The following is a 22,754-nucleotide window of genomic DNA, read 5'->3' on the forward strand; positions in this document are numbered from 1 at the left end:
AAACTAGAACAAACAACTCTAGGTTTAGAATTTACCGGATATGTATTAGGATAGAATTCAAAATCGATATGATAGGCCCAAACAACATCCGGAACAAATCCAGAACAGAAAGAAAAAGTAACAAAACAGTGCCCTACTTTTTAGAAGAGACTCTTGGATATGAATTCAAATTTAAATCGATAGTGAATCTAAATGTTTGCATTTTAAAGAGAAATACATAAGTTTTTTAGCAGGCGTAATTTTTTTTATCTGTATTTGCTAGTGTAACATTAAATATTTTAAAGTTTTGACTTAGAAAATTATTTTAAAGGAGGAAAATGAAATAAAAAGTTAAAAGAAAATTGTTGTAAATTATTTTCCATTAAGTAGGGTTAAAGGAATGCTTAGAACTTTTAAAATTTGATGGTAGGAGGGAAACAAAAGAATACTTCAAAAACTGCAAAATACAGATATCAAGATAAATACTTTGACTTTTCATTATTTATGTTTAGATGCAACCATAATCATTTAGTATTGAAAAGTAAAAGAATATAATGTTTTGTGGATCTAAAAAACGCTTGAAATTTAAAATGGAAAAGTTTTGTTTCATCCATCTTTCTACGTTGTTAAAAAAAGGTTAAACTTAAAAATAATTTGTTGAAATTGTTTATAAGTTTTACCTTTTAAATACAAGATAAGATAACTTGAAAAATTTCTAACAGAATATAGTTAAAGGTCAAAATAATATTTGGTTCACGGTGATATTTCTAAACATTAGTTAAAAGTCATTCCCTTTACTATTAAAAAAATACTATATCACTAGATTATCAAGAAAAATATCGTCTTTATTAATAAGACCCATTCTTGAAAAACGTAAACAATTATTGAGCTCTAAGTGTGAGAACATAGTCTGAGACAGTTTTAGTAAGTAAGTAGAAATGAAAAAAACGTCGTAATGAGCTATATCATTCAAATTTGCTGCAGCCTTAATACGGAGCCAAGGAACGATATCGAGCAAACTATTTCTTCTTGAACTTAATTTCACGATATTAGAATTCAACTTATCAATATTAAAATTCAACGTATCAATGTTAGAATTCAACGTATAATATATTTTTCTGAAAGTGTAAGGAGACTAATAATTGGTTTAAAATATTTCTTTTAATTTTGAAATTGGCATTGATGTAATAAATAATTTTTTTTAATTGCAACAGATATTAACATGACCTTCCAGAAATAAAGTATTTTTAAAATGTCTTACAAAAAAAAGAAATCTAGAAAAATTACCGTCGTGTACAGTAATGTCATTCCTGATAAAAAAAATATATTTCTGGTAAATAAAACCAATATTTAAACCATTCATTAGGGAATTTTTCCGTTCATATAGTAATAGATTATCGGAAATTCTGATTTTTTTAAAATTATTGTTCTCATTACAGCACAATTAGTAAAAATACAAAACTGAAAAGTAAATTTAACCGAATAAATGGTTTTCATGCCACGTTCTAATATATCATGATAAAATAGCCAAATTTTACCCCGTTTACTAAATTTTATCACAATTTATAACATTTATATTTTATAGTTAATTTCGCCAAAATCACTCCCAAAGCTCTTCCATAAAAATTAACGAGCAAAAAAATGTAAATTTTACTTTATTCTGGTAATTCTGACCATACTTTTTTTCTCTCAGTGAATTCAATTATATTACGAATGAAGAAAATAATTAAAAAATGAAAAAAAAAATTGATTCCTACTTGTATGAGTAAGTCTGGGATGTAAACTTTTAATGTGACCAGATTATCGGCTTGGTTGATGGTGTCATCTAGTTCCATAGCAAGAGTCTTCATGACAAATGGTTTCCTCCTAGAAAAAAACATTGAAAAATCATTAAAATTAAAAAAATACTACAATTAAATTACAGTTTATTACTTCTGTTAGTTGTTAACACAGTAATTGGCATCAATAGAGTTATTTTAAAAAAAATATAATTATGCTTTTAAACATCATATCATTGAAGCAAGTATTCACTGAAACACTTACTCAATAATCGTTAGTTAATTTAAATTCAAGTTGATCTTAACTTCATTTCAAATATGACCTCAAAACAGTAAATTGTTTTCAACTCATAAAACTGCGCATCATGGTATGAATAATCATCTGTATTGCATTGAGTTTTCAATTGTTTGCTAATTAAATTATTATGTAACTTTAAACCGTTAAAAGTGAAATTGTTTCAGCAACGATTTGTTCCACTTATAAATATTTCATTTGAATTATTATGAAAAGCAACACAGAGTGGTTTTACAAAAAGTACTAAATTTATTAGATAAAAATGTCAAATCTAAAACTAAAACAAGAAAGTATTTTATTCAATAAGAATTATTATTTTTAACTTAGCATCTTATTGATTTTAAATGAAAAATCAACGATATATTTAATAATTCACATGTCTACTCTTCAACGAAAATTGCACATTCGTCTGTCAAGATGAAAATATGCTGCGAAATTATGCATAGTACACTCTCAGAAATAAAATTCCATATTTCATTAATTTTGAGAATTGTTTTACCACGAAATCACGTGATTTGTGACGAAACGGAAACTCTCATATATGTGACGAAAATGCTTCATCAACTCGAAACCTCATTATAAAGCATTGAGGTAGATGGTTAATTAGAATGACGAAACTATGATTGGTATGATGGTGGTCATGGAATTAATCTCGAAACAGTAAGAACCCGGGTTCGAACCTTGCTTCTGGCATGGGTGTAATTTATCTCCCTGTTCTGTCTTTCTTGTGTTTTTAATGTGAAGTTGACCCAACTATATAGTGCCCACATTAAAGAGACTTTTTTAAAAAAATTATTTACATCAGGCTCTACAAATTTTTTTTTTTCATGAAGAAAAAAATGACGGAATGATATATTGCTCTAAAATGATATACTATGATTTATTGCTCTAATAACACATATTTTACTTTTAGAAGGAACAAAAGGAAAATTAAGTTTTTAAATTATTTCTAATTCCAATAATTGTCGAAAAAGCATCTGTTTTTAAAATATAAGTTTACAATTTCTACAGATGTGCGAATATATCGCTGGTTCAAAACTAAAACGACACATCTGCAAACGGGTTGCCTGCAGATGCGTCGTTTTAGTTTTGAAGCAGCGATATGTTAGAAGTGAAGGATTCTAATTAAATGGACTAACACAAATCAGAACAATTTATCCCTTTCTCCAAAACTATGTAAACTTCCTCAGTATACTTCCGTGTTTAACATTCTATAGAATAACATTTGCAGTTTTGTGGGTAACATATATTGCTCTAATAACACATATTTTACTTTTAGAAAGAACAAAATTAAAATTAAGTTTTCCAATTATTTCTAATTCCAATAATTGTCGGAAAAGCATCTATTTATAAAACGTCAGTTTATAACTTCTACAGATGTGAGAATTTTATATATGAAGGATTCTACTTAGTGAACCAGTCAGAACCATTTATTCCGTTCTTCTGAAGCAAAACTATGTAAACTTCCTCAGAACACTTCCGTATTTAACTATCTTTGATGTAATATTTGCACAGTTTCATGGGTAACACATATTGCTCTAATGACACATAATCGGATTGGAAAACATCAATAGACGAACTGATAGGAGAAATCTTAATACGATTGATGATTTATAAAAAAAATATTTTTATACTAAAAAAATCTAATTGAAAAAAGACTAACATGTTTCAAACTGTGCTTTAATCCCCTATTCAATATACACGCAATGAACCATAGTGATAAGGTAGCAGTAACTTAACAAAAATATCAATTTAAATTTATCTTTTATGAAATGAATGCTCGATAAAGTAGGGTAACGCTAAAAATAAGCCAATCTTATCATTTTGAATAATTCAGAATAGAAAAGACGTGGCTGATAAGTTCAGAAGTTGATATTTCAAAGATTAGCGACTAAAGTTTTTTTTTATATTTACGTATATAGATATTTATCTATACAATAAGCATCTTAAAAATACTTGATAAATAAAAATAGGCAGATCATTTAAAGAGGTTATATTACTTCGTAACCGGAATTATTACGCAACCAAAAACCCAAAACTTAACCAAGAAATACAATTATATTAGTACTTTTTTATTTTTATTTTTATTTATTTATTCTTTTTTTATGACATGTTACTGCTTTATCCTTTTAACACAAAATTTTTATGAAGACTATTTTTCATACTCTTTTCATTATTCTGTATTAATTTAGGTCTAAATAAGTGAAAAATATTACGTAGGGAACCGATTATCCGGAATGATCGGGACCATCATTATTCCGGATAACTGATTTTTCCGGTTTTCTGAATCGCTACAAAAAGCCGTTTTTTTATTGTTAAACCCAACTATAAAAAAAATATTTGGAAATAATCTTGAAAAAACGAAGTAATACACTAATGATTATTTCCAAAATGATGCTAGGATAAACATCTTTCAAAAAAGAAAGAAAAATCCTAAAATCTTATGAGGAAAAAAATTTTTTTTTTTTTAAAAAAATAGCGGGAAAATTTATTAAATTTCGTTCCGGTTTTTTGGTTTTCCGGTTTTCTGATTTCCGGATAACGGGTTCTGTACTGTATATTATAAAATTTTGATAGTTAATGGTTCTAAAATACAGCATGAAACAACGGTGTCTTTTTCCGCGTTTAAGATAAATTGACACGACTCACTTCCAAGCTATTATTTTTCAAAAATGCACTTATTTGCAGTTATTTAGATCTCAGAGAAACAGTTATTCATCAGTGAAATTTCTTTAATTTACAAAATCAATTATTGATAAATTTTTGAATATGAATGGAAAAAAAATATTTTTCTTTCCAACCTAATTATTTTTTTTCTTGATTTTACATTTTAGTACAAATACAATTTTAATTATCTAACATATTTTTTAGAAAAACTATTCGATAGTTTTCATAGTTAAAAATTACACCAAAATCTATTTTCACTCGTAATTAGAGCTTCAGAAAAAATGATACTGGTGTCCCAGCTGCGTCAAAGGGTTAAATTAATATTTAACCCTTAGGTTTAAAATTTTCTAGTATAAATGGTGGCCATTAATCACTAACCTTAATATGTAATTTAAAAAACTCTAATAAAAAATAAAGTAAAAAACGGGACATAGCAGTAAACATATGCATGGCAAGCCGTAAATTAATGCATAAACAAGAAAAAATTAAAAAAACTGTATCAAAATCTGACCACACATGAACTATTTTCTCCGCCAATCTGAAAGATTTGGAGATCAAAATATCATTATGTGTATGACTTTCGGATGAAGATGAGAGGACGTGAAAGGCGTTTATTAGAAAGACTTTCAAGTTTCATCTAAAAATCAAATTGATTTTAATGCCGTTAACCCCGCTTTACACAATAATGTTTCGCCAGATTTTGATAGCGTTTCTCTTTCGTTTATATATTAATTTGCGATTACAAACACTTTTTTTCATATGAATTCTTAAAATTTATATTAAGATATTAGCTATATTTTTATATAAAATTAGATTGAGCTTTTGCAACACTGAGAAAAAAAGTATTGTTAACACTACCAAAATATGGTAAAATTTATCGTGTTATTCTACATTAACACAAGGTCCGATATCTGACCTTAATATTGACCCATAATACTTATATGGGACCACTTATTATATTATATTGGCTCATGATATTGCGAAGCGCTTTGTAATGATTCTGATAAAATTAATAATGAAACAAAGTTTAAAATTATATGATACAATTTGGTAAATGTGATAAAACTGTGTAATTTTATCATGATACCTTAGAGAATAGAAAATGAATGGTTTAAATACCATATATTTTTACTTTAATTAATCATCATTATCGATTTTTCGATCAGAAATGTCATTACCATACAAAATTGTTTTCGCGTACATCTCTTTATTAGGCAAACAATAAAACATACTATGTAAGGGCAACAAATTCTTCTTAAGTATAAGAACAAAAAACTATAACCAAAACCCCCGCGGCTTATTTTACATTTTGTAAAGATAAAACTTAGTATCTTATTTATAAACACACACAAACAATTCGAAAGATACATTTATTTCCATTCTGTAAAACTCGTGACAGTTATTATTCTAACAGTTTTGTGTGTTGAATCTTAATTGAAACAGTATTGTTGCCAGATTTTTTTTCTGTATAAGATTATATCTTATCTAACGCTTCTTTTTGAATTTTTCAAAGGACACTACTTTCATGAAATGAATATTATAATGCAAAAAAAAAAATACTCGCCAAGATAACAAGACAAAAACGACATGGAATGCATTAAAATAAAAATGTACAAGTTATATAAACGTCTAGCAATAAAGCTCGCGCTATTCCTCATAGTAGGTGACAAAGATGATGAAAGAAAGAGATAAAACAAGATTCTTCAGTACATAGTTGTTATTAGATTATACGAAAATAGATATTTACTTAAGATTAAAGGAAAAATTTCCCTTGCATACGAAATTAGTTTTACTCCTCTTTAAGATAAGTATATTAACCATTGAGAAAAATAAATTACGCCTTAATATAGACGGGTGTTTCATTTGATGTGTGTATTATATAAAAATTCATATCTGCAAGGTTAATGGTACACTGAGAAAAAAAGTATAGTCAAAGCTACCAGAATGTGGTAAATTTACCGAGTTTCTAGTTTTATGGGAACACCAAAAAGCTCGGTAATTTTTTCCGAAGTGCTTTAGGAATGATTTTGATAAAATTTACACTTAAATATGGTTTTATAATATCCAATATGAATTTTGTAAATGTGGTAAAATTTAGCAATTTCATCATGATAACTTAGAGCATGGCACAAAAACAATTTATTCGGTTGAATTTACTTTTCAGTTCTGTGTTTTTTACTATATGTATGGTAAAAAGGCCCATAATTTTAAAATCCAGAATTTCCGGTAAACGTTTACCATATGAATAGAAAAATTTACAAATGAATGGCTTAATTATTGAATATTTTGGTCTAATTAACCAGAACTATGTTGTTGTTTTTTTACCAGAAATGTCATGACCATACAGTACTGTAACTTTTCTAATTTTTCCCCCCCTGCCGTATAACTAATAAATATCTCGAAGCTTTCAGATAGCAAAAGAAATAGTAAAAATAATTATTTTAGTAAGAAAATACCTTAAGTACTTTTAGAACAAAATAATTTTGATCTAAGAACACTTATCAATAATTTTACAGTTTTGCAATTAAAATATACAAATATTTTTCAACATCTAATATGTAACGAAGCAACTGATTTTGAACAAAATGAATTAACATTTTTAACCCATTTATGAGCAGCGTCTCTAATTAAAGTCAATTTTAAAAATACAAAATTATTTTTAAGCATTTATTTTTATTTTAATTAGTTACTTTTGATTTTGAATTTAAAAAAAAAGTATCAAGTGTTTGGTAAACGAAAATGTTGGTTTGTTTAATTATTTATTAATTTATTTGTTTGAATGTTAGAAAATACAAATATAAGATAAGACTTTTTTTGAAATAGAGCTATGTTTTATACTATTTTTATACTATGATAGTTTTTTTTAAAATGTAATTTGTCAGTTACAGGAGCAAATTACCTTAACAGGAATTTTATGATTTGTCTTAAAATTTAAATCTATTTTAAGAGTTGATTGTTAAGACTGAGTGAAATCATCAAAAGACATTGGTTTTTGAAAACTATGTACCAAAAGAATAGAAGTCGTTTTGACAAATCATTATTGAAAAATCAATTAAAAAAAACTTAAACCTAAACCTAAAACTATAAACCTAAATTAAAAAAATCAAGTGTTAAAACTGCGTGAAATCATCAAATGACATTGGTTGTTGAAAATTAAGTACCACAAGAATTGAAGTCGTTTTGACAAAAAACTATTTAAAAATCAATTTAAAAAACTTATTCCTAAACCAAAAAAACCTAAATTAAAACCCATTTAAAGAGTCAATTGCTAAGACTGCATGAAATCATTAAGAGACATTGGTTATTGAAAATTAAGAACCACAAGAATTGAAGTCCTTTTAACAAATCAATACGTAAAAATCAAGAAATAAAAAAACCTAATCGTGTAAAATTTTTAACTGCAATGAAATCCCATGCTCAAAAAAATATACAAATGGATTTTATCAATAGGTCAGGAAAATAGCATTTCAAATTTCGACGAAATTCCATATCACAAAACAGATATATACAAATAGATTTTAAAAATAAGTGAAGCAATAATGGGGAAAAAAGGAAGTTTTAGTCACATATCATTGGTTCTATAAAAAACAGGTTAAAGGTCTAATTTGAACAAAACAAATTATGATCCTGTCGATAAGCATATTATGCATAACAAAATATTTAATTATTATATAATTGTCAGTAACCAGAGCGATTAACCTCGACATCGATTTTATGATTTTTCTGAAAATTAAAACCCATTTAAAGAGTCAAATGTTAAAGATTGAGTAAAATCATCAAAAACCGTTTAAGGGGTTATCTCTATTAATTGTAAAGCACCACATGAATGCAACCATTATCACTAATCGATATGAAAATGTAGGTAACGCTAAAAGGTAAAAATCCCTGTAACCCAATTAATTACATAGGATGCTTTAGCAATAAAAAAACTACTGATTGACTACGTATGCAGGGATGAAAAAACTTTCTAGTGCGGATGATTATGAGAAATCCTTCAAGTTTGCCCAACCATTCAATATTGATAAGTTATCATATATGTGACCCATTCACCTTAGCAAATAAATCAAACTCAATTGAAAATAAATGATGAAAGCTTAAGCTAACAACAGATGAAATAGTAGACAACGTTTAAGAATAAAATCTTCAGATTTTATTTACATAAAGATAAGGAATAGATAATTGGATAATATATCAATCAATTGAACTGTTAGCTATGCAAAGAATGTTAAAAGTGAGTTTTTGAGTCTGTTTACTTAAGGCATGTTTATTTAAATACATAGAATGGCATAACATTAAATTAAAGAAATCTATCTAGTAACAAAATCTATATATAGTTAGCAAAAATTAATATCATATTCAAAAATCAAAAAAAATAAGAAATAGTAATTGCCATATTATTAAAATAATTTAACGATATGGCAAAAACAAGAATTTATTGTTTTTTATACATGCTTTTTTTAAACATTTCTATGTTATATGACCATTTTATTATTTAGTAGGATGCTGGATGAGGTAAGACCTGTTGCTTTGATTAAATCTTTAATTTTAAGCGGCATTGATTCGAGAAATTCTTATTTACGCAGTCTTAATTTTATATTTAAACAAAAAACTAGTGCAATAGAAAATTCCCTCTCGTTCCTTATTTTTGTTTTGCAATGTAGTTATACACAACAAACCTTATTCATAAGAGTATAGGGAGGAAATTCTGCTTAAATATTATATTGTATAATTATTGTTATAGAATTATGGCACAAGCACATTATAGTTCTGCTAACTAACTTCATGTTATATCTAAACATGTAAAGGAACCATATGAGGACAGTTTATGACATCCAAGATAGGCATTTTATCCAGAAGAAACATATTTCTTCCAGGACACAGTTACTTCAAGTTACATCTGAACATGTAAAGAAAACTACAATAAAAAAAATGCACCAGAGGTTAGTATTTTGTCCAGAAGAAAATTATTTCTTCCAGGACACAGTTACTGCATGTTACATCTGAACATGTAAAGAACCCTACGAGAATAAAAATTGCATCAGAGGTTAGCATTTTGACCTGAAGAAACCTATTTCTTCCAGGACACTGTTACTACTATAACTGTCCTTTACTATAAATGTCCTTTACATGCTATATCTAAGCATGTAAAGGAACCCTACAAGAACAAAAGTTGCTTCCGCTATTGGCATTTTGTCTAGGCAATCATAGATTGCAATTATAAAATGTTAAAAAATACCATTTCAATACTTGATATTTCTCTTTGAAAAAGAGTTTTATCCATTTTTACCCATTGTGAAGGAAACTTGTCATCCCTTCTGAGTTTTAAAATTATTATTTTCGCGCAAACATCATTGGAAACTCTAAATATAGAGAAAATATTCATTATTATAACAATTTGGTAAGTACTCTACAATAGTAACTAAAACAAACAAAATTGTAAAACTATACCAAAGGCATCTAAATCATTTTTAACAAAAATAAGACAGTCATACGTTCAATTAAAAGTGGTACAACTGTTTAAAAACGAGAAGAAAACCTTGAAATATAATTTTATAATTTAGATAGAACGTGGGCAGTAAATTTCTAAGAATATCTTTTTTTCTATTGATCATATTTATGTTTTCATAAAAATAATAAATTTATTATGAGAGAAATTTAGAGAAATATACAAGCATGAAAGCTATTAACGTTATAGCAAATTATGGACTTTTGGCACGAATTTATATAAATTTTTTTCAAATAAATAAATATATTTTTCCATTATGAGATAAAAATAATGAAGCATTCCTATTCAATTATAAAATAGTGATAAATCTTTTTACCAGAAAAAATAATATTGAACAAAATCTTTTGAATACTAGATTTAATCAAACAAAGCATTAGGATTATTGATTAAATAACAATAACGTTATTGATTAAATAACAATTTATTTAATTGTTATTTTACCGTATTCAAACAAAACAGTCAAATAACCTCAACTAAACCTCAAATAAGATGGTATTCAAACAGTTAATTGTGAGAAAAACCATTTATTCGTTGCTTTTACTTAATACGGATAAGCAACCAGAATTCTATCACACCAGCTATAGACTCACCTAATCCATAATAACCCTACAGAACGGTAATTTTATCAGTAATTTTAACGGTAATTTTATCAGCAAACGGTAATTTTTTATAATTTTTTCTCCGTGCAGGCATAAAAAAGTTTAAAAATCAGTTAAGTAGTAAATAAAAAAATAATTAATTTACAAAATTTCTTTGAAATTTACGAGAAACAAACTTTTGGACACATTTATTTTCTGATTGTGTTTTAATAATAGATGGAGGAATTACACAATACATTTTGTAGCTTACATTCCAAATAAGATATACTTTTGATTGGATGTGTTTGTGTTTTCGTGTCAAAATGATTATGTCCTAGAGTATTATTAGGTACAACATTAATGTAATAGACCAATAATGTAAATCGAATCGAGGTTTTGTTAACGCGACCAAAACCCAAACTACAATTTTTATTCTATTTATAATTAAAAATTCTAAAGTAGGGAAAATAACAAAAATGGGGTAATTTTAGAAAATGAGTTGCATAACTTAGCTCGTGGAAAAAATGAGCTAATAATCAAGTTTTAAACATAACCCGTAGCCGCAGAATCACTTTATAAATTATTAATAAGTACTGTTAATTAGAAATTAACCTAAAAGGAGAAATTAAATTTACACTATTTGATTTATTCAAGCAAAATACTTTAATTTAAAGCAAAAAAATATTTTAAGGCAAATTTTAAAATACGCATGATCAAGTTACACTTAGAAAAACAAAACAATACAAAATGAAGCTTTAAAGGAATAAAAAGTTGTTAATGTAAAAAAAAGCATGAAAATAAAAAAAAATTGCTTTGTTCTTAAATTATCGCAGCTTCATTAAAGCGTTGTAATTGGAATTCCTGTAAAAAACTTCAGAGGAATAATGTTAATAAACTTAATCACAAAAAACTGCTTTTTGATCGTAAAAAAGGTTCAAGAAAAAAATCATAATATTTTTATAGGAATAACAAGTAATAAAACAACTAACAAACAGTGCATAAATTGGAAGAAATCTCTTTTTAAAACATAGGCACATGAACACTTTCAATATAATAATAGCTTCTTTTGAGTAAAGAATGAAAACTTCTTTAATCGTATAATCCGATTAATCTTTCTGCTTTCATCACCTGCAATAAACCAGACGATAATGAAAAAGAACGGTCAAAGTGAAGTGAAGTGAAGACAACCGTGAAATCTTACGGACGGAAAGAATTTCAAGTTTTAATTCTTCTGTAAGAAAAGTTTTTATAATCTAAATAGTAATAAAACAACCAATAAAATACTATAAGACTTTTTGGGTTAGAGTTTAAACTTGAAAAGGTGAAATAATTATTGGTTTTATGAAATAATTTTTGTTTGTTTTCTTAAAAACAGACATGGTTTCAAACATAGTTAATATAGTTTAGCAAAATAGTTAAATGCAAGACAGCTAAAAAAATATATAATAATAATAATCCATGTGAAAATACTGAAGCTGAGCTGAAGCCGGTAGCTGAGATTCCAGAAAATGGAGTTTAATTTTCGTAATTATAGTGTGTAGTTCAGTGATTCTCAACCACTATGCCGCGGCTCTTTTGTGTGCCGCCAAATATTAGAAATGATAGAATAAAAATTATAATGCTTTTTTTTTATTACGAGTAAAGTTTAAATTAAAGAAAAGTGTACATATATATATAAAATTATATATATATACTTTTTATAATTTTTCCACGTTTTAACCGGGCGAAGATCTTTGTCGGCGATTGTCTTGTCTCTGACAATCTTAAAATAAGTTAAAATAAGAAGGAAGTGTTTAAATTGTCTTTGACACACAGTTTTAAAAAATGTTAAAATAAGTAGGAAATTTAATGACTGTTAAAATAATTAACAAAGGCTGAAACAAGCTAAATATTAACTTTCCAACGGAAATAAAAGCTAATCATTAAAGTAAGCTATGTAGTTATTAGTTATAAAAGTAAATTAACAAAGGATAACTAACAAAAAAATAAGCTAACAATTAATAATTAGCAAAAAAAACTAATTAACAAGAAATCACAAAAAAATAATAATTAATGTAAAAAAAACTAACAGTTAATAACTATAGAAAACAGGCTAACAATTAATAACTAGCAAAAAAAATAAATAACTGTTACTTACTAACTAATAAAAAATTAGTCGATAGAAATAATTAATCCCTTAATAAACGTGCTTTTGTAGTACATATTATTTTATTTCACATTCAAAATTATTATCACAGACTATTTAACACAGTGCATTATTGATAAGTAAACAACTTTTAAGCATTTTTTTTCATTGTGTGCCGTCAAATTTTGAAATCGTTAAAAGTGTGCCACCACAAAAAAAAAGGTTGAGAATCACTGGTGTAGTTATTAATAATAAATATATTTAATGTTCTAAACATTTTTTACATATATCAAGTGCTCTCGAAATTTATACAGAAACAATAGCACGGAATGTAAATATTGTTGATGTTATTTTTGATATTCTGTAAATATATTTTCATATTTATGTTTATAATATATTTTGTAGTAAAAAATAATAATAAAATTTTTTAAAAAATCTACCTAAACGAAGAATTTTGAAAAAAATCCTGCGTACAAAAAAAGAAGAAAAAAAAAGAAAAGAAAAAAAAAGCTTGCAACTTTTTACTCCGAATAATTTGTATCAATATATGATTCCAGCTTAATTAAACTGGGCAAAAATAGCACTTTATAAACATGACATAATAAACATAAAATGCCTTATAAAATAGCATATAATTAACTCATTGCGTCCTATCTAAGTATAAACTGGTAAAGAAAAAAAGGTGTAAACATGATATTCGAGTTAGTATTTAATTCTTTAAAAACGTGAATTTACAGAAAAAAATTAAGTATTTATAAATACTTTATCAGATGGAATCACCGGAATCCATTTGTGGACTTCCGGAGTAATCAGAGCCCCAATTTCCGGAAACGATATTAACTTTCAACGTCAGAAACTTCCGGAGTACAGCTGTTACAACTCCTTGCAGATTCGCAGGGAAAAATTCCTTTCGTTTTCAACAACCACAGAAAGAAAATTAAGCGTAGGCAAATTCAGAATGCTATAACATAGTTTAGTTTCTAACAAGTTCTGGAACAATTTAAAAGACGGTTTTATCTTAATAGTGATCAAATGGCAACATAATATGGATACTGACATTTTATGGTTTTTGATCGCCAAATATGTGGTATTGTAAAACGTGGTTGTCAGGTATAAATAATAAAAAAGGTAGCTTTGGATAAGTTAAGGTAACCATTTCAGGTAATTGATGTAAATATAGACTTATATTTGGCTCCATTAAATTTAAACCTTAAAGGTAACAATAGTTTTAATCTCACACTGGTAGAAGTATTTTTTTTTACATTTTATTTTATAACCGACGTTGAACAACCGACTCAATTCTGAATTTACGACTACTAATGTTCAGCTCCGTTGATTTGTAATTTTGAACCCAACCCAGAATACAAGGTAACTCCTGGATTAGGCATTGGGAGGAACTAGCCTTCGTGGAGGACCTTTGGGTTTTCGTTACATGGAGAGGAAAACCACGAAAACCTCCACGGTTAGCCTGACGGAAAGGGGACTCCAACCCATGGTCCGTCAACCACTGAGGATATTTTACGTGAGCATTGTGGTCGGATGCGGAATGCGTATCGACCTGCCATCGCCGGGATTCGAACTCGGTTCATCTCATTTGAAGGAGAACTCTCTATCCCCTGAGCCATCACTGCTCACCGTAGCTTTATTGAACAATCCGGCTCTTTGCAAACAGTCGCCGTCATTTGGCAATGGGTCAAGCTAATTATAAAAAAAAACACATTTTTATCAGCCTGACAGTTTTCAAGACTATTCTAGTGAACCCATACATCTGTAGGCTGATTAGAAAATATATAATTCATTGCTCAATGACCCTGATTTAAATCTAACAGTTCGCTATATTTGAGTAAGATAGACTTATATTGGTAAATAGCGTTATAAAAGTTTTATCGGAGTCAGAGTAAGCAAATTCAGTGAACTCATACATCTATAGGCTGATTAGAAAATATATAATTCATTGCTCAATGACCCTGATTTACTCCTAAACAATTCGCTATATTTGAGTAAGAAAGACTTATATTGGTAAATAGCGTTATAAAAGTTTTATCGGAATCAGAGTAAGCAAATTCAGTGAACTCATACATCTATAGGCTGATTAGAAAATATATAATTCATTGCTCAATGACCCTGATTTACTTCTAAACAATTCGCTATATTAGAGTAAGAAAGACTTATATTGGTAAAAAACGTTATAAAAGTTTTATTGGAATCAGACTTAGCAAATTCAGTTTGATGGAGTTATTTCGCACATTTCTTAAGACTAAAGGCACTTGATTGTAATATACCTAAAATATACCAGGTAAATTATAAAATTGAGGGCTTTTAGAATTAGCCTGTAGTACTAAAAAATTTCAGTGACATTTGTAACGAGGCAATTTTTTTCAATTAGCCGACGACATAGATCATCTCAAGACAAAAAAGGAGTAATTAAAACAAATTCATAAATAAATCACGTCACGTTCTAAACGAAGTAGTTCTATTTTTTTAAAAAAGAATAACGTAATTAAACTTTTTATTAAAAGTAACAACAAAAAATGCATAATCACAGAAATAATTACAAAATTTATTCTAAAAAAAACCCATTTATAAAAATCTTTAATTAAAACAAGAATATTACGCCATATCTTGATAGCATTCATCAAACGAAAAAACTTTTTTCTCCAACTGCTGAAGGAATACCACGCTAATGAATAATTACGCACGATTTCTTATTTTTAAGGCACCACGACTAAATCGTATCACGCGACACTTAAAGCTGACACAGGTGGTTAGGTTGAAAGAAAACAAACGTAAGTAGTAATTGAGACGCTGCCAGATGTTGGGATTCTCCCAAATCAAAAAGCATGCCACCGCAATAGTGAATGGTTTAGTTAGTTTTCCCACTAATTAAGGATCTTGAAACAAGTGTTGCTTACTTCAAGTTGTTTTACAAGAAGTACTACACATATAATTGAAGTAATAGTATAGTTTTGAAGTATCGTTGAAACTAATTCCAGTGTTTATAAAAATGCGAGGCATTTTGTACTGTGGAAAACATGAAGTTAATTTAGTGAGCAACATTAAAAAAAATTCATAACCCTTTTATAAATAATTAACATTATTAAAATGCTATTTTTTTAAAATTCTAATTTGAAATTGGGAAAAAGTTTTGAAACTACCAAAAAATATCTAATGTGATTTTTGATTATTATTATTTTTTTTAAAGTTATGTTTTTTCAACAGAAAGTGTTTTGCTTTTCGAAAAACTGATTTAAACAAAATGAAAAAAAAAGTAAAATTAATTAAAAAACAAAATAAGTTTAGGCAAGATGATAAAGTATCATGTGTTAAACAATTTTTGGTCAAAGCTGCAGTAACGCACCACTTTAATAGATATTTTTTTATTAACACTGTGACGTATAACGTTCACTAATTTTATTTTTCTGCTATTGTTATGGGTTCTGAAAATATCTATAAAATATTAGTAATTCAACAACTGAAGTAAACACAAGAAAAAAATTCATTGGAATTGTTCGTAAGAGAAATAATTTTGATAACGTAATAGAGTTATTAATTTGGGACTTAATATTACAGATATAGAAAATCATAGAGTTACAAGTAATTAAAATTGAAAACAAACTATCGATTATGTGAAAATACAGAATGTGTAAAAATAACGAGTCCTCTGCAAAACATATATAAATTTGTTTTCTAGCTTTCAAAATACTTCGAATGTTTTCCAATTATATAAATAGTTTAAAGCTTTTTACTGACTATAATATATAAGCGGATTACTACAAAAGATCCGATTCTCAAAAATTAATTTTTTTTTTTTATTAATATAGTAAATGCTTTGCACTATATTGCAAATGTATAGTCTACTTATTCATAAGCCATGCTTTATGTAGAACAAACTAAAGCCCTTTGTGGCTCTGTTTGCTTAAAGAAATATATTAATTTTATTCTCTAATGTCCACGAAAAACTTATGCTGGGTGTTTTTACAGAAATGATGGTAATTGAAAAACTTTAAAAAAAAAAACTTAGATGTGAGAGTTAAGCTTTCTTCAAACTGCATATCAGTCAAGATCAAGATACAGAAGCCATAATCATATTTAGAAGAAAAAAAAAATATTTTGAAGTCACTTTTACCTACTAATTTAACGAAACCAGAACTTGCTCAACCGTGACCAATAACCCTTCATTACGAAAGCGAAAAAAAAGCTAAATATTTTTCTTTTAAAAAATAAATAAGCAATTTCATATAAATATAAACTGAACACTTTAATGAGAAACTAGAAATAGTATACAGAGCGCCAGGAATATAAAAACCGTGAAAAAAACACCAGCTTAATTTCAAATATCTATTCTTATAACCTAAAATTACGCCGTTATTTCTGTGAAGTCCCTAAGATTATTTAGGGTCGGCCTAATGCTGTTTTGGTTTCGTCCAGTTTACGACGGTTGAAATTTAAATCTTTTACAGTTTGCGCATAAACTGCTGTTTATCTTTATTTTAAAATGCATTCCAGTAGGTTTTATGTATTATTATTTTTACCAGCATAGTTTGAAAATGATGATTATAGATATCAAATCAGTTATTTTAACAGAGTGGAATAAGGCCCTATAATACAACCAGCTCAGAATATCAATTATAATTTGAAAGGAAATAACATTTTATTAGATTTTTTTTTCTTGTTTGCTTTGTATGGTCTTATCTACCTCCCAAGCTTATGTATGTATCCGCCATACGTAAACCAAATATATGTTTGTATGGTCTTATCTACGCCAAGAACCTAGCTATATTCATTTAGGTCTCTTTCTTTTAACAACTATGCTAGGAATGCCACGTAATTTTGTCCCGGTCAGACGACGAGGAAAGCACCTGAGTTGGTAACCCTCTCTTAAAATATCCACATCAAGTACAACGAATGGATTTTCGGACACGATAGATTTAACGTGAACCTTGTTGCGTATACACGCCAGTTATTTAGCCAACTGCCAGAATCGAACTCACAACCCCCAGCTTTGTACGGTGTTAGCAACGCTTTGAAACATCAAAACCAGGCTTTTTTAATTCAATTTTATGTGATATAAACATTGAATCGGGTTCTAAATAATTTAATTTTCCATTCGTTAAGCGCTTCTTAAAAAAAAACATTCTTTTTTGTATCTAAAACCATACGAATTAATGATACGTTTCTGAAACGTATTAAACTAGTGAAAAAAATATATTGGAAAAAAAATTATTTATTTTCCTTTAAAAAATTTAAATTCAATATTTATAAATTAAAATAAATTTAATTTTGTTCTCATGTTTTTAAAAAAAATCAAGCAAATAATTACGCAATAAACAATTTCTTACAAGTATAAACGCATCTCTTAAATAAAACATCACAAATAACTTAGCGCACTGGAAACACAAGAACCACGAAAAATAACCAGCTTTATTATAATTTCGCTTCGTATAACCTAAAATTACCTTTTATTTCAGCAAACGAATAAAATCCATTAGATTTTTAATCTCGGCGTAGACTTTGTTCTAATGCTGTTTTTGTTTAAACTTGCTTACGGTAGTAAAATTTTAAATCTTTTATAGTTTCTGTGTAAGTCGTTTATTTTGTTTTTATTTTAAAATGCATAAGGTTACATTAGTTTTGTTTTTTTGACCGGCATAGTCAAAAAGATGGAAAAGGATTAGATAACAAATCAAATGCCTTCACCGGGCGGAAAGCTATCAAACAACCTGCTCGGAATATCGATTAAAATTTGAAAGAAGATAGCATTTTAAAGTGTACTTTTTTTTTCTTACTATGACCTTAACTTAAGTAACATAAAAACCAGTGTTGTTATTTTCCAAGTTCAAGTAATGTGAACTTTGAATCGGCTAAATAATATTCCGAGAATATTGATTGCATTTCTTGAATGTTTTTATTTTCAAAAACACAATATTTTAAATTACTTTTTTGAAATGTATATTTAAAATTACTTTTTGATGTGTATAGTATATTATGACGGTAAAATTACTGAACATTTTTCTTCATAATAATATAGTTAGTTTTCCAGTAGAAAAATTGAAACTAAATATTTTTTTTTTAAAAATTGTAATAACTTTAATTTTATTTTTAAAACGTTATTTGATCGAGAATATTTACAATTTGTAAAATTGTACGCTAAAAACCTATTGAAATTATTCAGTCCCATTCTTTATTTTATCAAGTTGAATGTGAAACTTTGAATCGACATTCTAAAAATATTCCAAGAATACTGCATTTCCAGAATGTTTTTATTTTCAAAACCACAATATTTTAAATAATTTTTTTGAAAAGTATAGTATATTATGATGGTAAAATTACAGAACATTTTTCTTCATAAATTTATCGTCAGTTTTCCAGCAAAAAAATTAAAACTAGATGTTTTTTTTAATTGTAATAACTTTAATTTTACCTTTAAAATATTATTTGATAGAAAGTATTTAAAATTTTTAATATTGTAAGCTAAAAATCTATTGAAATTATACAATCCCACTCATTTTTTTATCAAGTTGATATTTAAAATTTAAAGTTAAATATTTGCGCATTTTTAGTCTTACTAACATCCAAACCACAAACTTTTTAAATTTTGTAAGTAGCTCTATAACAATTTAAAGAATTTAACAACTTGTATTTGATAAAACTTTGCTTTCATGCTAACTCTCTAACATAATCATTTATTTTCTAATAATTATATAGAATCATAATAGTTGTTTACTTTAAACCATCTTAAAAATTTCGCATTATTAAACAAAATATCACATTTCGCTTATTGTCCGTCTGAGTACAGTGTACAGCGCGAAAAAAATAAACGGACCACCCTGAATAACTTTTGATCTATTGATCGGATCTTTACGCTCTAGGACTCAATCATAATGGTTCGAGACAGTGACCTCAAATCTGCTAATTAATAAGTGCAGACGATATTATAAGCTGTGAAATCAGGAAAAAAACATATTCTTTCTGAATATATATATATCCATCCATTTCTTTCAATGGATTTGGATTTCTGACTCCCAAAATATAGGGGGTAGCCGCAAACTGGAAAATATTGTCCCAATAATTTGGTCAAAAGAGAGGTTCAAAGTTTGAACCCCTAAATGTTAAATTAAATTTTTTATGTATTTCGCCATATCTCAAGAATTTTTTAAGTTTAATCAAGTTGTATTTTTTAAATTTAATTTCTCAGGAACTATACCATCAATTTCGATTAAATTTTGTATTTTTCTAGTGAAATTACAAGCTTTAAAATTCTTTAAAAAATTGAATACCTTACAATTCAAAATTTTCGACTATTTTTAAACAATAAAAAATTAATATTTACTAAAAGTTTTTTTTGCGTGGAATCACCTTAGGATAAATGAATTTTATAATTGTGTGCAAATTTTTTTCAATTAGCTTGAAAATTTTTTGAGATAAGGCGAAATATGCAAAGAATAAAATTAACATTAAGGGGTTCAAACTGACCGAGCTATTGTGATTATATTTCCCAAATTGCGTCTACCCTCTATACTTTGCGAGTAAAAAATTCGAGTTCGTCGAATAAAAGTTATGTTTATTCAGAGAAAGGACGTTTTTGTTGATTTTGCAACTTAAAATATCGCCTGCCACTATTTAATTAGCATATTTGAGGTCACCCCCAGGAATCATTAAAATTGTGTCCTAGAACGAGAAGATCCGATCATTAGATCAAAAGTTATTTAAGGTTATGCGTTTTTTTAATTTATTATTTATTAATTAATTTTTTTATTTTATTTATTTATTTATTTTTGTCCATTATACTTTATCTTGATGGGAGAGTGTGTGTTAACGGCGATTCTTGGTAAGTTGGGTTCATTACCGGAAACGTTTAGGGACTCAACCCACAGAATTAATTTTTTTTTATATCTATGCATTGAAATCTGTAAGATGACATGGTTTCAACTCAACCAGGGGAACATGAATATGATACTTTGGGACACAACCTACCTGCAGCTAAAATTATATGGTACTGTAAAGTCATTTTTACAGTAATATTTACGACAAAAAATTGCCAAATATTTTTAAAGTGCATTTAATAACGTACTTATAGCATTTGTTACAAGATTATGAAGTAATAAGTGAAGCACTTACAAGCAACTAATTTGATGCAACGTCTAGTTTAATGTCTGCAAGTGAAGACATCCAAAGACTTAATTTAAGTATTGTTTGAAAGCGATATCAGATAGTTCTTTTTTATTATCTTTAGCATTTAGGAAGCATTTCTTATTCTGAAATAGTTCTAATTAGATTGAAAAAAAATGCATATCAACTTCCGCCATTCCTGTATTTATCTTTAGCATCGATCACTGATGGAGAACGTTTTCAAAGATTTTTGCCTTCGTCACCCGAGGCCTTTATTCATCAACATTTCATGCTTTGAATATTAAACCACTCATTCATCGTGCTTGTACTATCGACCCTCAACTTATGTCGACACGCTGTTTACCATTTCTTAATGAAAACAGTTTTTTGTGCATTTTACGCCCACCAAGGAACGCTACTAGCAACGCCTTCCTTGTTAACTCCGTTACTTCATTCAACTGACCAATCACTCTTTTTGACATCCTCTTAAATTCAGTAACAAAAGTTAGTAGTTTCCATTGGTGTGGGACATACTATCGCAGGAATGGAGTTTGTATATTAAATTCATCCTTTAACTCAAGGTCACCTAGATTTAGAATAACTTTTTATTTGAAGTTAAAGGTATTGATGGTGAAGAGTATTCAATTACCAATCAACAGATCTCTTAAGAAATTTTTGGACTGAATCAAAACTTGAGTGAAAATGTTAAGAAAATTTTGGACTGAATCAAAACTTGAGTGAAAATGTTAGAGTTTTTAAGAGTATGGAAATTATGTATTGGATACAGATAAAATTATAGATCTCCTCAGCTAAAATTTCATCAAAAGTTTCAATTACCAACCAACATATCTCTTAAGAAATCTTTGGACTGAATCAAAACTTGGGTTAAAATGTTAGAGTTTTTAACAGTATGAAATTTATGTATTGGATACAGATAAAATTACAGATCTCCTCAGCTACAATTTCATCAAAATTTTGTTAAGAACTAGGAAAACAGCAGCACTATGAAGTGACTGCAAATAACAGGAAGCAATACAACTGTTCTAAAAGCGTCAGACTTAAAACAATAACATTGCAGACATTACTCTGTAATACTGTTATAGAGTCGGAATTTACAACTAAAATCCTAAACAATCTCTATATGTACCAGGTAATAAGAACTATAATTTTGAAAAACAGAATTTCCGATTACCATATGAAAGGAAAAATTGCCCAAATGATTGGTTTAAATACCGTATATTTTGGTTTTATTAACCAGAATTATGGTTTGTTTGGCAAGCATACAGTATGGTAATTTTACCAGGATTATTTTCTTTGTGTTCTTTTCTATTTCGTTTATGATAAAATAAGAATACAGGGTTGCACAATTATGTTAAATTTAAATTTAAAAAAGAGAACATTTTTGCAGTTATTTGAAGAATATTTTTTTCGAATATTAGAGAGCGCTGTGCCTCAGACTAATGCATCATGAATATGATACTTTGGGACACAACCTACCTGCAGCTAAAATTATATGGTACTGTAAAGTCATTTTTACAGTAATATTTACGACAAAAAATTGCCAAATATTTTTAAAGTGCATTTAATAACGTACTTATAGCATTTGTTACAAGATTATGAAGTAATAAGTGAAGCACTTACAAGCAACTAATTTGATGCAACGTCTAGTTTAATGTCTGCAAGTGAAGACATCCAAAGACTTAATTTAAGTATTGTT

At 27.6% G+C, this 22,754-nt stretch overlaps 1 protein-coding gene across 11 annotated transcripts in view; it reads right to left on the reverse strand.

The window, feature by feature from the left end:
- The window catches only part of LOC107440518 (uncharacterized), a 197,284-nt gene that overhangs the window by 55,842 nt on the left and 118,688 nt on the right, over positions 1 to 22,754 (reverse strand). For all 11 annotated transcript variants that reach the window (XM_087156000.1, XM_087155997.1, XM_087156004.1 and 8 more), the window contains one exon: positions 1,737 to 1,845. In XM_087156000.1, the coding sequence (XP_087012126.1) occupies positions 1,737 to 1,829 (93 nt within the window). In that variant the 5' untranslated portion in view covers positions 1,830 to 1,845. The remainder of the gene's footprint in view (positions 1 to 1,736; positions 1,846 to 22,754) is intronic.

Source organism: Parasteatoda tepidariorum, chromosome 12 (assembly GCF_982258835.1).
Source record: "Parasteatoda tepidariorum strain Cologne lab strain chromosome 12, Ptep-v5.0, whole genome shotgun sequence".
Lineage (NCBI taxonomy): Eukaryota > Metazoa > Arthropoda > Arachnida > Araneae > Theridiidae > Parasteatoda > Parasteatoda tepidariorum.